At 44.1% G+C, this 17808-nt stretch overlaps 1 protein-coding gene across 3 annotated transcripts in view; it reads left to right on the forward strand.

Annotated features, from left to right (window-relative positions):
- Positions 1-17808, forward strand: part of STAG1 (stromal antigen 1) — a 162072-nt gene that overhangs the window by 93476 nt on the left and 50788 nt on the right. For all 3 annotated transcript variants that reach the window (XM_027724991.2, XM_027724992.2, XM_039391148.1), the window contains exons 7-10: positions 1879-2083; positions 4140-4291; positions 7982-8055; positions 13346-13469. In XM_027724991.2, the coding sequence (XP_027580792.1) occupies positions 1879-2083; positions 4140-4291; positions 7982-8055; positions 13346-13469 (555 nt within the window). The remainder of the gene's footprint in view (positions 1-1878; positions 2084-4139; positions 4292-7981; positions 8056-13345; positions 13470-17808) is intronic.

The following is a 17808-nucleotide window of genomic DNA, read 5'->3' on the forward strand; positions in this document are numbered from 1 at the left end:
CACTTGAGTGGATTCGTGAGAGAGTTTGTGGGGTTTAGTATAAAAGCATCAAGTTGTTAGTCTTAGACTGCAACTTGGTGAATATTTTGTCCTCCAGGATTATCTGTTGGCGTTTCCCTTGTGACACCTCTGCCAGTAGCCCAGAAATCCCAACTGTTCCGTTGTTCCCTCAGTGCTGCAGGAATCATTTGGCTGCTAGCCCGAGTTGCTGCATTTAGGGCAGGGATTGAAGCATTGATTTTCCTCCTCATGAATGGAGCAATGCCTGTGCAGGATTTAAAGGATGGAAATAACTGTTCATTGCTGCCACAAGTTCAGTTTGAGGCGGGGAATTCCATGGGCATCGATTGGCTACACTGTTTGGGTGCTTGGCTTATGAGCAGAGGCATTTTGCAGGTGGATTGCCTTATAATTCTTGTGTTAGAGTTGAGCAGGTGAACAAAGACTTGGTTTGCTTTGACTTCTCTGAGTGTTGGACCATCGAGTATCACATCAGTGTCACTAATGTGTCATGTTTTTATTGGTAAAAGATCCACTAAATGGGTTTTACTGTAAATTCATTCTTCCCACTTCAGCCAGGTGAGGTGTTCTCGGGGCAGTCTCCAGAAGCCTTTTGAAAGGGTTGTGTGATTTGTGATTGCAGGTAAAAATACACCACACATCTGTGAGTAGTTACACACAGCCCTAGAGATTCTGAGGAGCTGCTCCAAAACTCTGCATACCCCCACCTCTAGAAAGTGTAATTATGTACCAAAGTTCATGTGCAGAGGTCCATCAGATCATTTTGGTGTGGTTCAAATGTGTGGGATTTGATTAAATTTGAGGGGCAGGGGTTTTGCTGCAGAGGAATGTAATATGTAAAGATTAAGCACAAGGTTATTTGATTGCAGCTCCTCTACACCCACATTACCACCTTTACATGGTTCAGTCTGGGCAGTACAACATGTCCTGAGGAGCAAGGAGCTTGTTCTGCACAAAACCACAGAATGAATATGTACAAATGGATTTAACTTTGGTACTACTGACTTCTTATCTTGGGGGAGAGATTGAGGCTGGAGCATTATTGCCCTGATGGTTTGGATAATCTGGAATTGGCTTACAAACCAGGTGGCCAGGGAGGTGGTATTCAGGCTTTTTCAGGGAAGGGGCAAAAAGCATGTTCTAATTCTGTGGGGCTGGTCTCGCTGAAATGCAGTTTGTACAGTGAAGTGAGAACAGTCAGGGCAGACTTGGAGAGGAATTAAAGGAACTGAGTGTTCACATGCCTACTCCAATCTTGTAATAGCTTTTTGAAGATGGAGTGGATGAATCTCTAGTAAAATTTCCATTTCCTCTGTCAGAAGGCAAGTTTTACCTCTAGGAAAAGGTTATGTTTATAAGCTAAAACAGAGCAGTGTTTACTTTCTGAAAAGATCTCAACTGTAAACTTGAGCAAAGCAAAGTCTGTGGGGAGGGGCAGCCAGTTAAATAGAATATTAACCTGGAGTTGAAGTGGGGCTGGAGAGTGACAGCTTTCAATTACACAAGCCTTTCTTTAGGTTTTGACCTGAAATAATTGGAAATATTCCTTTCTCATGCTTTCCCCCCACTTCCTAACCCAGGACACAAGGAAAAGAATTGAATCTGGATACATATTTTGGACTATACAGAGCCAATAGTGCAAGTGTAAAACAGTTACAATGAAGTCTTTGCAAAAGTGGTTTTGTGCCCCCGAGGTTCCCCGTTTATTGAAGAATAATGTGGGTTTTATTTGTTATTCTTCCTTGGCTTGAAGGAACACGAGCTTAGAAATTCAGCCCGGGACGGCTACAACAGCATTAAAATAACTGGAACGGGCAGCCCCTCAACACTCCCTGTTTTGCTTTCCCTGCCCTGCAGGACAGTGGGGACTATCCCCTCACCATGCCCGGGCCCCAGTGGAAGAAGTTCCGCTCCAACTTCTGCGAGTTCATCGGGGTCCTGATCCGGCAGTGCCAGTACAGCATCATCTACGACGAGTACATGATGGACACGGTGATCTCCCTGCTCACAGGGCTCTCCGACTCCCAGGTCAGGGCCTTCAGGCACACCAGTACCTTGGCTGGTAAGTGACAGCTCGGGGCAGCTGCTGCACACGAACTGCTGCTGCTGAGCCACCGGGAGAGCTCCTCCTGCCTTGGCTGGGATTTGACCAGCACTTAGAACTGTGGAGAGCTTGAGCAAAGCCAGGTACCACGTATGGGACAGCTGTACTCAAAGTACACTTTTTAGTTTGGAAAGGAGTAGGTGGGGCACTGAGTCTCAGGGGTTCCGGTCATACCCAGGGGCCTCCAGTGGATCCTCAGAATCAGAAGTGCTGTGCTTATGTCTTGGAGTTTGTTATTAGTTGTTCCTTTGTTGTATAGAATGTCTTAATAATTTTGTATTTTGGAGTACAAATTCATTCTTAAGGAGTGTCAAGACAATTTTATTATCAGAGAATTTCTGTCCACCAATAAGAACAGTCTGACCTTCACTCTGGAGAAGTTTTAGGTTTGGGAGCACTGGGCCAAGGGTGAAGGGCTCCAGCCACACCACACCTTTCATGCAGCTGCCTGCATGTAAGGAGAGCCCTGGGTGCAGCATAGGAATAGGAATAGGCTTTTCTAGAGTGTATTTCATCAGACCTCTATGTCTGCTGTAAGATGGATGAATTGCTCTCTACAAGTAACTGTTTTTCTCCAGTTACAATGTAATACCAGGCTTGGATGTTGGTGCTTAAAGCTGGTCATGTCAGGTGACAAGGAACACATTTTTTTGCACCTTTACAAAGGTGTCAGAATCTGAATATTGCTACAGCCAACATTTGTTACTGATTTAGTCTTTCCACAATCAGCCTCATACAATTTTGCTCAGTTTCTGAGTGTAATACCCAGTGTCCAAGAGAGTCAATCAGAATTTGTTTACAATTTCATCTCTCTTTATGAATTGAAGCAAGAGGCAGATTTCCAATGATACTGAAAAAACAACTCAAATCTGGAGTGGAGTTTGATTTCAAAATTGAAACCCCAAACCTTCAGCTCACAGTGACTGAACTCTTGTAAACTCATCCCCTCCTCGTGCTTTTCATGTTACTCAGCAATGGGCTGATAAAACCTTGAATTATGCAGGTGAAACCTTCCAGGTTTAGAGTTTCCTCTACAAATGGAGCATTCAAAGGTGAACACTGTTTGAGCCACAGGTAACCTGCTGGAAATACCTGCCTGTTATTTAAACTGTATCCCTTTCCATCTGATGCCATCTGCAATTCCAGGGGATTTTGATTTGCTATTTGCTCGGATTGGGGTTGATTGTTTCGTAGGGAAGAGTTTATGGAGTGGGGTCTGTGCACTCTCCCTTGGATTGGTTGGTCCCTCCCTGCATGGGATGTTTGGAAAGTATGAGGGGCTTGATTGAAAAGGCAGGAAACAGCACCACACGTTTGAGATGTTACCCAGGGCCTCTGCTGTGTGGAAGAAGGAGTTCCCATTGTTTGGAATGGATTGTGTAGCTGGAAACTTGTAGCAAGGAAAAGCTGAAGCTAAAGCCAAAGTTATCACAAACTAACTTCAGTTACTGCATCAGTTAGACTGTACCTGACAGTGTGCTGGGAACAGGACCTGCCAGAGATCTCCAGCACTTACCAGTGACAATACCAGCGACATTTACTTATTTGTTTGCTTGTTTTAACGAGCTTGAGAGCTTTGTTTTGATTCTGCAGATTGCCTTCAAGCTGTGTTTGCACATGTAATTATGCTGCTGTCCTGCAGAGCAGAGGTCCACATGATACCGGGGAGCTCAGTCTTGATCAAGTTTATGAAAATCTACTTGTAGAATTTCAGTTCTGGAAGGAGTGTTTCTAAGGTCCTTGTTTTCAGTTTTCCTCTGTACCAGTCAATTTGAATGAGAAATTATTCCCTGTAGCAAGAAACTTAAGGCAAGAAGTACCTGTGGGTTCCCAGCTTTGAGCAGTAGCAGGATAAGTCAGAGCAGCTTCTCTTCTGCATTGGTGAGGTTGCTTTCCAGATGGCTGTGTGCCAGGGGGAGGTGGGTGTTTTCTGAGAGTGTGGATGTGCTGAGGAAATGGGGGTTTTAGCTCTGATTACAGGTAAAGCCTCAAGTTCTGTCTTCTGCCTTTGCAGCTATGAAGCTTATGACTGCTCTTGTGAATGTTGCCTTAAACCTGAGCATCCATCAGGATAATACACAGAGGCAGTATGAAGCTGAGAGGAACAAAATGATTGGCAAAAGAGCTAACGAGAGGTTGGAGCTGCTGCTTCAGAAAAGAAAAGAGGCAAGTGAAAAGATGATTTCTTTTTTTGCCTGTTCATGTGCCTTCCCTCCAACAGAAAGCCCAGGGTGGTTTGTGACTCGAGTGCCATAGTGAGAAAGAGATGAGTTCTGCAGTGGTGTTTGTGTGACCTCAGACCTATTACTTGGGCTACATTAAATCCTGTGTGAATACATTCAGCTGAGTTTGTGCCTGTTTTGCACTCACAGGATGATTCCTGTTCTCAGGCTTCTCTGTATGACCAGGCAGGAAGAGTCTCAAGTTGTAAGTAGTGACTGTTCTGATTATGCAAAGAGATTCTGACAAGAGGATCACATTGTCCCTCCCTGCACTGCCCATTTCTCCCTCTGATCCCTGCAGTTATTCCACAGTGTCTCATTACTGCTTCTTGTTGGAGCTGCTTTCAAAGAACACTGCAGTGGGGCTGTAGAACCCGGGCTCAGGGACAAGAAGCTGGGGAGACATTGAAGTCACTTTTCAAAAGTACCAGTCTGGCATTAGGGGAGAAAAAACATTAGAAGGTTGCTGTAATCATCTCTAAATAATTTAAAGTATTATATCATAGTTTAGAGTTGTCCTTAAAAGAAACTTAAAGGTGACAATTAGAAAATTAATACATATACAGCCAAACAGCCATAATCTGTAAAGATGCCAAGTAAAACTCATGAGAGTGATTGAAAAATTGAAGTTTATATGACTTTGATTAAAATTTTTTATTTTTAATATATTAGTTTCGAATATATTTCCTCCACCACAGTTTTACTCTGTGGTAATTAAGGATGTCTGGGTGTTTTACCTGTGTGCCCCTTAGATTCTTTTAGGTATAACTTTGACTCAGAATTGCTTGACTTTATAGTCTTTGTTTGGGGATAATTACAATTGTGTATTTTTTTTTACCCCTATATCCTTAACACAATTATATTTGGTTTTCACAGTTCTTAAAAATCATACATTAAGGCACAAAGTAAGAACAATTTCTCCATGCAAGAGAAACATTTTAAATGAAATATCAAACTGAATGCCAGCTTTAAAGCATTTTGAAAGGCAAAATAGCTGGAACAGAGCTTGTATGGCAGTTCCTGACATAATGCTGTGTATTCCCAGGGTTTAACTGTGCTGAATTTACAGGATATTCTGTGCTGGCACTTTGTTAGACGATTCTTTTGATGAAGTGCCATCATAATAAACCCTCCTAAGCACATCCCCACGTGTTTATCTTCCTCAAGTACCAGAGGGACAGCTGCCAGGCTGAGTGTGGCAGATGAGTGTGAGCAGAGGGGATGGAGCAGTGGCTGGGTGTCCCTTGCCCTGTCACCCCCTGCTCACTGCTGGGGAGTCTCTGCCTTGTCAGGGGCCCTCTCAGCTCAGCTGGGGCATTTCTGGAGCAATCTGCCACCAAACACAGCAAGTCATGTTGTAGCTGCTACCAGGAATTCAAATCTCCTGCTTGTCATACATGGCTTTTTGAGCTTCTGAAACTGCCTGCAGAGTCAACAAGAGAGTGTTTCCCTCATTCCTCACTTAGGTTCAGGAGTGGGGAGGATTAAATCACTTTTGCGTTGGTAAGAGCAGGAATCCCAAGACACAGATGTTCTCTCAAGATGCCTGAAGTTAAGCACTCAGATTCAAGTGCATGATCTAGAAAAGCTGAGAGTGTAAAAAGCAATTACAGTTTCAGAGAAAATTCATTACTGAATCTAAAATACATCTGGGAATTGTATCCTTTAAATGTTAGTACACAGAGGTAGAAGGGAGCTCACGTGGACCTACTGAATGGCTGATTCTGCTTCTACACCAGCTCTGCCCCAGCACCTGGAGACCTGGACCAGATGATTTGCGTTGATAGTGAACTGTGAATTCTGGGCAGCAGAGGGAGGAAACCATCCATGCTGTCCCTTCATCTGTGCTGCTTCATTTTGCTCTCAAACTAATGTCATCTTCAGCATCTCAAGTGTCTCATGGCTCAGGAAGCCCAGTCTGTCCTACCTCCCTTCTGTGCTGTGTTCACATCCCAATGATTCCTGCCCAAGTTCTCCAGGAGCTCCCCTTTCCCTGTCAGGGCTGGGGTAGTTTCTCAGAAAGCCTCCTGAGGCTCCTTGGTTCATTCCCATCCCCATTTTACTGCACACCCTGTGCCTCTACCCCCATGTTCCCGTGGATGTTTGCTTGCCTGCGGAGTCACCCAATGGAGGAGTGATTAGAAATTCATGCTCCCCTTTGGGTTATGAATTCTTGAGCAAGCAGTTAGTCTGTGCTTATTTGGGTTGAGCTGATGCTGAAAGCAGGGCTGTTCCCAGAAGCTGTGTCTAGATATGCTTGTTTTGTGTAGAGCCCTGTGCTGTACACAGAGCTGGGGGGCACCAGCTTTACCCCTTGTACAGAATCCCTTTTACTGTGGAATTCAGTTTCTTTGGCAGGTTTTTGGCAATTCAGTCAAGAACACTTCATGCCTTGTTTTCCCCATGTGCAAAATGGAGACAGCACCTCCTTACATTTTAGGAAACTGGGAGGCTTCATTGACTGATTTCTGCAAGCTACTTATGCTCTTACCTGGAAGATACTGTAGAAATATTTATAAACAAGGCTTGAAAAACATAAGCCCCTGGGTGAAAGTGTTTATGAGCTCCTGCCATGCAGGAAGTCAAAGAAGCTGCCTCTGGCTGTGAAATATTTTATCTGTTAAATATGCACACCCACAATTATCCAGGTTTCATTATTTTACACATATGTGCACTCTGTTCTAGCAAGGCTCTGTTGTGGTTTTTGTGCTGAGAATATGGGCACATTTCCATTCCCACACATCATGGGGCCCTGCTTGGACCAAAGGAATACCTCATGGAAGAAGGAGGGCTCTGGATGTGGGAGCAGGGCTGCTCCTAGAGCTGAGTGTATAAAATTGGTGCCATCTTATTAAAAAAGATGCATTTAGGTGTAATTAAGTCATACTTACTTAGTGTAGTACAAAAGCTGACAGTATGAGAATGCTGTAATTAATTCCAAGTTGTGTTAGCATATTCATTGGCACAAGGTGAGCTTCCAGTAGTACTTACAAAACATGCCCATATTATGTAGGAAATATAAAGTTTTTTAAAAAACCACTCATATTTATAAAACACCTTTCTCGTTTGGGATTGGGCTTTGGGTTTGATTTGACTTTCTGCAGCCTAAGGCCTGGATGTCACATGTGCTCCAATTCTGGAAAGTGTCCTGGTTCTGAAACCCCCTTACCCTGGGTGCTGAAGTTTGAAACAACTGACAGTCAGACTTAAGATTGAGAACATCTTCAGCTACTTTCTCTAAACTGAGCATTAATTTTGTCCAAATTAATCTTTGCAGCTGTCACTCCCTCAGCTCAGTCTCACTGTGGACACAGCACTGCTGACATTGCTGAACACGTCTCTGCTTGTCTTATCTTCAGTAGCAAAAATTGGTGATCACTTCAAAGGCCTAATCTGAAACTGCATTGATGTTTGTAGTGAATGTTGATTTTCTTCCATTAAGACATTGCGTGTGTAAAAGTAAATATTTATTTGTATATGCACACAATACAGGCACTTGCTGGAAAAGCAGAAATGGAGTCCTCTAAGGTGCTCTTCTGTGGTCTTCCAATGTTTCCCAACCAGGAATTGTAGAATATCAAATTATAACAAGCAATGGGATTTTATTTATTTGTTTTGTTTTGTTTTTTTGCAGCTACAAGAAAACCAAGATGAAATCGAGAATATGATGAACTCTATTTTTAAGGGTATATTTGTTCATAGATACCGGTAAGGAAATGCTAACAAAGTACAGCCATAACAAATGGCAGGGGCAGTTTCTGTGCTGATTCTCTTGTGCTGGAATATTGTAGATGCCACAAAAGCACTATGAAAAACACTTGAAGTTGTGAAAGAACATATTAAGTGTAACCCCCCCTTAATTCCACAATAGAGCCCATCCACACAACTTTGTTCTGATTCAGTAAAATGGCTTTAAAGAGCTGTGGGAATGTGGGCTTTGAATGTCTGTGATTTGAAGAGTTGTCCAGGGTGGGAGCTCAGGCTGGACATACCTTAAATTCATCAAATGATCACTGCATATCTTGGCTGCTGAGTGTCTTTAGCCTTCCTGGCCTTTTGTATGGCTTGGATGTGAAGCAGATTGGGAATGTGGCTTGTCAGAGAGCAGAAGTCTTTTAAAATAGATTTAGGGTAGTTTTACATCACAAGATGCCTCAGAGCATCTGCAGCACCTTAGTGCAACCAGCTCTTTAAATGTTAATTGACTTACTGAAGTCAGAAGATAAAATTCAAGGATACTAAACTATGCAATTAACCTTTCACTTTTAAATTCTGGTTTAAAGTTTTAGAATTTCTGAGATCTTTTAGAAAAATGACAGAAAGCAAGAAAGGGTGTATGAGCAGAGGGTTAGAAGGTGGTGAGGAGCCCATAGTTCAGTTGGACAGAGGGGTGATTGTAAATGTGGAGAAAAACAAGCAGGAAAGCTGGACAGGTTTGTGCTGAGAAATATATGAGTGTGCCCCGTGGAGCTGGAGCTTGGATCTTCAGTACCCAGCCTGACCTGGAAGGGAAGGTTGTAGTTTATGATCAGGAAGCCTTGAGCTGCCTGGCAACAGCAGGGTGGGTGTAGGGCCAGCAGGTGAAGGAGCGTGTTGGGTCAGCAGAGCACTCACTGTTTCCTTAGGAAAGCAACTTCCATGGCAGGGAGGTAAAAAAGCTAAAGAAATTAAACCCTAAGAGTATTCCCATTTCTGTCCCCTCAGAATTCAGCATATTATATCAAACAAGAAGTCACTTGAAAATATTTTCCTAGTAGTTCATGCTCTTGTGTGAGGTTGGGAAAAGACTCTACCTGTTACGGTCTGCTTTTATCCTCCCGGGCCCAGGGGGATAAAAATGGAAAGCATTTCAAACTATTATCTGCTTTCATAATTTCTTAAGCATTCCTTCTCTCAAACAATTCGAATGTTTTATAAACTTGATTTTACAGTCCTTAGACCAAGTGGTAATGATGTCAAAAGAATGTTATTTTAATTACTCCTAGAGAATAAATCCTGTCCCATAATGGGATTCAGCCTCAGCCACAGTGATTCATGCCTAGGGACCTTTGTAACTTAAATTACAAGTCCTTGATCTAAACAAAACCCCCAGAACTCTTTCATTCAGAATGTCTTCCTACTGCTGTTCTTTCTGTAGATTGGCTTCAAATGTACTGGAAGATTCCAATGCTCACTTCTCTCATTAAAGAAAAAAAAAAAAGACTTGCAGAAATAGCTGAACAGTTTTCTAGGTGTAATGCTAGTCTAGTGTTAACAGCAGATTTGGTGGAAAATTGAGATATTCCTAATAAACATGCAAGAAATGTCCTCACCTCATTGCATATTTCCTTATCTTGTTCCTGAATCACTTTTTCTCAATGTTTCTGTGCTGGCTTATGACATATTTGGTTGTCCATTAATTTTATTTTTAATCTAAAACTGAGAGCATCAAAAGGAAGATGTGAGAGTAAATTCAGGGTCAAGGTGCTGAGCTCATGTTGACCATAAAGCAACAGAGATGGTGATGGGAAGAATTCTGATTACAGTCCTACTTCATAATATCCTTTTGTTTTCAGTGCTCACAGAGCTTTTCCTCCAGATGTGACTGTCTCCCAAAACAGAACTAGGACAGTTTTGGCTTCTGGCAGAGCAGAATGGGGATCCTGGGCCTGAGGGACACGGTGGGTGCAGGGTTTCTGCAGGGCACTGAGCTGTCCTGAGGGAATCTTTGGGCAGGACTGACAGGAAAGGTAAAACTGGCAAAATCTAGATGGCATTCTGTTTTTGTGGGGAAGATACTTGTCTCCTTCCAAGGTGTTGCTTTCCCTCCTGCTGAGTAAATAGGAGGCTGGTGACAAGTTACATGGGAATTGCACTCTGGGAAACCAGAGGGTTGCATGAGCAAAAACTAGAGGGGATATTGGATGGCAGTCTTGTGAGGAAGCAAAAACCAGTCAGCACAGGGAAATGAAAACCCAAACCAAGCCAGAGAAAAATCCGTTTCCCTCCACCCTAAATGTGTTATCCTAAGGAGGTGAAACATATCTCCTAGGTGACAGGAAAATGTATTATGTTTTTATGTCTTTATGGAGTCCGGAAAAAAAGGTAGAAAAGACATTTTTGTCCAGTTCTCCTCATAATTACATCCTCAAAAAGTTTACAAACTGCTGAGCAGCCCAAGAGACAGGCCCAGTTGGGTTCAACTGGCAGGGGTATGTTATTGTAGAGCTGCAGCATTCCCTGTCCCTTGGGTGAGTGGGAATTTGGGATTCCAGCTCTCAGAAAGCCTCAGGCAGGTGAGGCACCCTCCGTCCTGTCTTTGAGGAAGTTGCATCACGGGAGGTCTCTTTACCAAGAGTAGGAACTATGACCAGGAGCTAAACTGTATTGAACTGTGTAAAGATTAGAAGAATTGGAGTTTAATGACAAGGAATTATCTAATGCACAGCAAAGGCATAAAGGTTTTTGGGCTGTGTTGTGTTTGATGCAGCATTGTATGGGCATGGAGTCTGTGTTAGTGATTCCTGCAAGGACACAAAGGATTTGAATTGGTGAGAGTTACCTGGGAGATGCTGGTGGGGTGGGAAAGGGTGTCACACAAGTTCTGCCTCTTCAGCAACTTGAGTGTGTTTGCTAGTCCCACATGCCTTATTCATGGTTCTTCCCCTTTTCAATTATACTGAAGGTGTTAAATTTTTATTATACTAAAATATTTTAATCAGTGGAATAGCCTTTTTTTTTTTTTTTAAATTAGCAGCTTGGAATGAGTGTCTGTCCATAGTGCCTGGGGATCCCAGAGGAGCTTTTCAATCAAGAAGCAGTTTTTCCCTGTCTGCCTGGGGAAGATTGAATGCATGCTTACAGAAAACATCGTTTCTCCTGATTTTTGGCTGGCTGTGCTGCATGATTAAATAGTTGTTGACATTTGGGTTCTTTTTGGGATTGCCATTAAATCCTTCCAAAATTCTTCACAGTTAGTAAATTTCTAAGGTGGTGAAATACCCTACTTGGATGTGAGGCCCTGGGCTGTCATCCCCTCCTGGAAATGCCTTTGTGGCTCCTTTGTGTTGTTGTGGCTGCCCTCTTTTCTTGATTCACACAGGCCAGTCCTTTAGACTGTGCTGTAAGTCTTGCATTCTTGCTTTTAAAATAGTTGTAAAGTAATTCCGTACAAGGGAATTGCTAATCTAGTTTAGTATAAAGCAGTACACAATTAAATATATATGTAGGAATATATTCATGGTTTTAATTCAGACTTGTCTCCATTGTGCTGCATTCCCCATAACAAATGCAATTGCTAACCCTTGAATGTGAGATTTTAGCACAACTGTCCTTACACTTCTCAGCCTGTTTGAGAAATGCCCATGCTGTGGTTTGTCTGCACTGTGGGTGGACACCTGCCCTGGTTCTGAGGTTGGAGAGCCTTCAGGGGGTTTGTCAGAGCAGCTCCAGGGGCCGTGTTTGGCAGTTCTGAAGTCGGTGTGTGTCTCGTGGGCAGGGAGGGCTGGCAGTGGTTGGGACCTTCCCCAGAGTTTCCCTCCCATTCCTGCAGCAAATGCCTGCTTTGTGCTGGTCCATCAGCACAGTTTCCTCCCTAGAGTTTAGAATTCCTGTAGAGGTTTCCCATCTGGCCCTGTGGGACACTGTGACTCCTGTGGAGCCGTGGGTGTCACCTCGGAGTCTGGAAGGTCATGGACAGTGCAATGGCACCGAGGGAGGTGGAAGTACATGGGCAGTTCCATTATGGAGTGATCATGGCTTTGTTACACTGCTTTGGGTGTGTGAACTTGTGCAAGAAGTGTCTTGACCATAAGAGTGAGTGTATTTTATTTATATTCGGTAAAATTGAAGACTTCAGGAAAAATACATTTTCTCTTATTTTGCAATTATTCTCTTACTTGGAGCTTGGAATTTCTCTCTTTCTTTTTTTCCTGTAAATTGAATTTCATTTTGGGGCTCTGTTGGTCTGTTTTAGAATTAAATTGATGTTTATTACTTTTCCGAGAAGATTTTTTTAATGAAAATACAGAACAAGAATCTCAATTACAAGCAAGTGCAGTGTTTGTTAAGCACCAGGCATTCCCTTCTTCTGTGCAGCGGCTCTTTCTGTTCCTCTTTTATTGCAGCTGAAGTTTGGAGCTGTGAAGCAGTGCCAGCTGGAGTGGCACAAGTGCTTTCTCACAGTAGCAGATGTCTCAGAGCTGAGATGACTGAAGGGCCAGATGGCCCCAGTCCCTTTCCCGTTGCTGAGCCGTCGTTCCTGATTAGTGGCTGTGCCTTGCTCCCTGTCAGGCAGGCACAGAGTGCCAATCCTGTCCATCCCTCAGCTCTCTGGTGATCTCTCCAGACACTTTCCTGCTGCCCCTCCTCAGGGAGCAGCTGCTGAGTCTGCCTGAGATGTGTCTCTGCCTCTCCCATCACTTACCACAGTCAGAATGTAGGAGAAAAGCAGGAAAACTGGAGGAAACCAATGTTGAAGTGCAAACATTCCCCTGGGGTTTGGGGTAGGGCTCTCATGTGGGGCATGAAACGATATCTGTTTATGTACCAAATTCCATTCTGCTCCCCTGGCAGGTGCCTTTGGTTAAACCAAATAACTTTTCCCACTTTGCAGTGGTTCTACACCTTGAGCTGGAGACAGCCAGGGCTGCAAAGCAAATGTCAGGGACATGGTTTCAGAAACAATTGTCCAGAGGAGGTCTGTAGCTTGGATCATAATTCTCTTTGAAAAGAGAGAGGTAAAAAATGGAGTTATAGACTGTGAAGCAAACTAGGGTGAGAATTGTTTTACATAGTGGAAATATCATATCAGAATATAGAAATACTGAAATTATTAGATCAGTGAGTTCAGGGACAAAGGAACAGAAAATCAGTGAGATGGCAGTGGGAACAGTGACAGGTCTTACCTAGTGAGGCTCATCAAAAGTAAAAGCAAAGTATTACAGATAGGGCAAGGGGATTGAGAAGTAAATGCTCTGTACTCTGGTTCATACTTGTTCTGTCCTTTTTTCCTCGGTAGTGATGCTATTGCTGAGATTAGAGCTGTCTGTATTGAAGAAATTGGAGTCTGGATGAAGATGTACAGTGATGCCTTCCTGAATGATAGTTATTTAAAATATGTTGGCTGGACACTACACGACAGGGTAAGTACTGTGTATTCCTGCCCTTGTGTTACTTATATTACTCCCCAGGCCATGCTTTGTGTATCGTCCTTGGCTTACAAAGACATTGTTCTGTTTTCTAACCTGCTCCCTTTAAACCAGGCTATCTCTAGGGATGTGCTTGCACTGGGATGCAGCACTCCCAGGCTGCCTTGGTTCCTCTGCTGTTGGTGTTCTCAGGCTCTGATGGAACATGTTGGTAGATACGTATCCACGATGCCTTTCTTCTGATTACAAGAGAAAGAGAAGCCTCCTTGGGCCACTCATGAGAACCTCTGTCTGAAGCAGGATGGAACAGAGATTTCCACATGTCTTCCATTTACATTGCCCAAAGGTTAGGGGCAAGAACATCTCTGGATCCCCAACAGACACCACTGGCTCCACAACCAGTGGAGTTCTCATCAATTCACTTTCCCTTGAAGAATCTTTTCAAGGTTCCCTTTAGCTTTTTCTTCAAAAACTTGTTGAAACGCCAGGTGGAGGCAAAAGGATTTGTATCCAGAGGGGCTTTTCTGTGTCAGCACAGCTCTCAGTGCTGGTGGCACCCACAGCACCCTGTGGGGTGGGAGCAGCTCTGAGACCCACCCAGGTCCTGCAGCAGGAGTAGCCCCTTCTGAACACTGGTGGAGCAGGGCTTTGCACTCTGGCTGGGGGGGGGTGTATACCAGGCAGAAGTGGGACTGGCTGTCCTCCTACTCCCACCAAAACCTCTAGAAACACTTGTTTTACTCTAAACTCTTTGCTAACATTATCCAAGGAAAACAAAGGAGACCTACCTGTGCTGTTGAAATGCTCATTAAATTCCAGCATCCTGATTCAGACCATTCTCTTCTTCTAGAAGCACTGATGGAAGAAATCAAAAGTTTTCGAGTTCATTCTGATGACTTACATAACTGATATCTAACAGCTGATTCTTTAAAAAGATGATTTTTCGATAACTTCAGACATCATATTAACACAGAGGATATGACTCAGTCACTTGTTTGCTGAATCACAGAATATTCTGGGTTGGAAGGGACACATAAAGATCCTCAAGTCCAGCCGAAGAAGTCTGAACAAGATCAGTTAGAAAGGCTTTCACAACTGGAAGAAGTTGGCTGCTGCTGGTTCTTGCAGCTACAGCTGACAGGGATCTGCATTCTGCCTTGATTTGGATGAGCAATTTCCTTGTTAAGAGTATCCTCTATGCTCTAGAGACTGGACATGGGATTCTTCCTCTCTAAACATGAAGTTCTCAAACTTTTTCTTTACAAACTTTCTCCAAACTTTTACATTAGATCTCATTGTAAGAAGTTGAGCAGGAGGAAGATCCTGCTCAGTGCAGTGTGGAGCAGTGTGGAGTCCAGAGACACAACCCTGTGTGTCAGGAAAGCTTGGACATGGGAACATGGCCATCCCAGGGCATGGAGGCAGAGCTGCTGCTCCAGCTGTGCCCCCTTGGTACCATTGTGTGCCTCACTGGTGCCATGCTCCAGGAGGGAAGATAAATCAGTGGGGAGGGCAGCTCAGAGGGGAGCATTAGCATTTTATGTGTGCTGGAGGGCTTCATTTTTTACTGGGACTTATAATTCAAAATAAATTCTCCCTTGAATAATTGCAGTGCAATTCTGGGAGTGCATCCTGAACCTTGCAGAACATTTCCACAAAGCAGCACTTGCAGAATGTGGTCAGGGTTGCAGTTGGCAGCTCTCAGCCCCTTGCAGTGTCTGTGAAGTCCATCCATCTCTCCCATCCCTCCTTTAACCATCTGTGAAATGCAGCCGTTCCTCACGGCGCTGTCTCTGACTGGTGTCAGCTTCCCACACCCTTATCTGTCACATCCAGAGATTTCTCATGTCATGTCCAATACTTTCTCACATCCTCTTCAGTTAGTTTAACCTCAGGCCAGGGTCTAGTCATCTGCCTGCAGCCTTGACATATGTTTATACCTCAGCTTTTTAAAAATCGACATGTTCCTTCATGTTCCTTCACCAGAGAAGTTTTAAATTATGGCGTTATGGTAAAAAAATGGCCCATCTGGACCAGGCACAGAGGAATTCTGTCAGGCTGCTCTCCTGCCTCTGCTCTGGAGTATTTGTCATTGCAGGCCTCAGAAGTGCCTTGGGGTTTTAAGTCTTTAAATCACTGGTTAATCTGTTTAATGTGAAGGTATATGTGATAGGTGATATTTTTTGTTGCTGCAGTGTATATTTGATGTATAGAGTGAGACAGACTGTGGGTACAATGGGAAGAGTCTGAGGCAGGTGAGCCACGTGTCAAAGCATGAAAAGGGAGAGAATGGAGAGAAAGAGACATTTGGGGAGGCACAGAAAGGAGGAGGAAGGTGCAATGGGAAGAATAGATTGGAAAAAGATGGAATAAGAACCAATTAAAAATGCAAACCATCCAGAAGTACAAGATCCCTTAACAGCCTGGTTTTCATTGGCACTGCCTGAAAAACTTCCCAGCTGGTAACCAAGTCCTTGATTTTGCTTGGCTTTGATCAGGAGACAATTTTTGCTATGATTGGTATTTAAAATATTGAAAAATGAAGGCGGAGGCAATAGCCATGAGGTATTGCATTTCACATGAACAGCAGTCACCCCAAAATGATCACCTTGGATCACGTTGGAGCTACAAAAAGGAGAGGAGGCAGAGGTGCAGGACATTGCTGAGCAGTTTCATGTTCTACTCCAGAAGACATACAAATGAAACCACAGAGAACACAGAAGTTTAGTTCTCTAATTTGGGAAATCCTTAGGTTTTGTATGTTAATCCTGTCTCTTTCCCAGATTTTAGACAAATGTCTATAGGGCTTTTTGGGTTTTGTAGATTCTCATCTGAATGTGGGTTTCAAGGTCTGCCTTTCTCTCTTTTTAAGCTTTTTTTCATTCCCATGTATCTGGAAGCATAAATTAAATGTTTATCAACTATAATATAATTACATTTTAAAAACCTCTTTAAAAAAAAAGTATTAAATCAGACTGTTCAGTCTTAATTTTCTTCTGCCTCATTGATGCCTGGAAGTGTTTTGAAACCATAATTGTGTCTCTAGATACCAAGACAGTCCTGGTTCTTAAACCAGTTCCTAACACATCCAAACCCACGTTTTCCTTCTTTGCATTCCTCTCCTTTGCTTATTGTCTATTCCTGTGAAAAGGCTGAACCCGGGCTCTTCTGAAGCAGATGTTCCCCTTGTGCTCAACCTCCTAATTAATTATTAAGTTCATCTCTTAGTTTACTAAGTCTCTTCCTGTCCTTCCTGTCCCTCCTCCTGGCCTGAGTTTCTTAGGAATCACCCTAACTCAGCATTCCCACCCGCGTCCTTCCTCACTAGAAGGTGTTTGGGTGTTACAAGCTCCTGGTCCTTGGATGATTCTCATAGTTACCAGCGAACTTCTCGTGTCTGGCCTGGTGCTGCTCTGTGGCACATGGCTGCTCCTCCATTCTGGGCTTAGTGTATCCACCTTCACTCCTGCCTTTCTTTGCTCCTTGTGCAGGTCATTGCTGTTTAGGCTTCCCAGGGCGTTCCTGTCCCTGATCTCCACTGACTTCGTTTTAAATCCTTCCTAACAGGATTAACAAGCTCATGTGCAGGGGCTCTTCTCGCTCCAAAGAGGTGGATTCCATCCTTGACCAGCAGTTTAAAAACCAGACCTTTAGGCTATCAGAGGGAGTCCTCCCCCTCTCATTCTCCTGCCAGGAAGGGCAGTTTTTTTGGGGGGAGTACCTCTGTGTCTGCTGGTCCCTCTCTCAGCCAGAGGGACCAGGTGTGACAAACCTTTCTCTCCTCCTCCCCTGCTCCTGCGGTGCCTCGGGCATGGGGAGTGGCAGGACAGTGCCCTGTGCCAGGACACTTCTGGCAGCCCCTGGCTGGAGTCTCCTGGCAGGGCACACAGGGACCCAAGGTCTGGGTGTGCTTCCAACCTACTGGGCTCGATTTGCTCTCTTAGGCCTTACAGAGACCCTCACTATTAGGCCTGGACTGAGCTCTGGGACTGTTGATCCATGAGGGCTTTGGGCTCCATGGGCAGCCTGAACCTTTCCTGCACGGGCCTTGGGGCTCTGCTGTGGGCACCGGGTTTTGAGTTTTGCATTTTGGGTCCCTGGCCCTCTGCTCACAGAGGTAACAGCCTTCAGGGAGCTGGGACTGAACCTGCTGCCTCAGTGCAGCTTTGGAGTGCTCATCACATGCCAGAATAACCTGCTCCTGACCCTCTGGGGCTCAGTAAGCTGAGGCCAAGAGAGGCTCCCAGTCCTGTGAGGGGATCAGCACACAGCAGAGGGGACACCATTTCTGGCACTGCAGCACAGGCACCACTGAGACAACGGCAAGCAGCAC

This window comes from Pipra filicauda, unplaced genomic scaffold (genome assembly GCF_003945595.2).
Source record: "Pipra filicauda isolate LSUMZ 115617 unplaced genomic scaffold, ASM394559v2 scaffold90_size2875636_pilon, whole genome shotgun sequence".
Lineage (NCBI taxonomy): Eukaryota > Metazoa > Chordata > Aves > Passeriformes > Pipridae > Pipra > Pipra filicauda.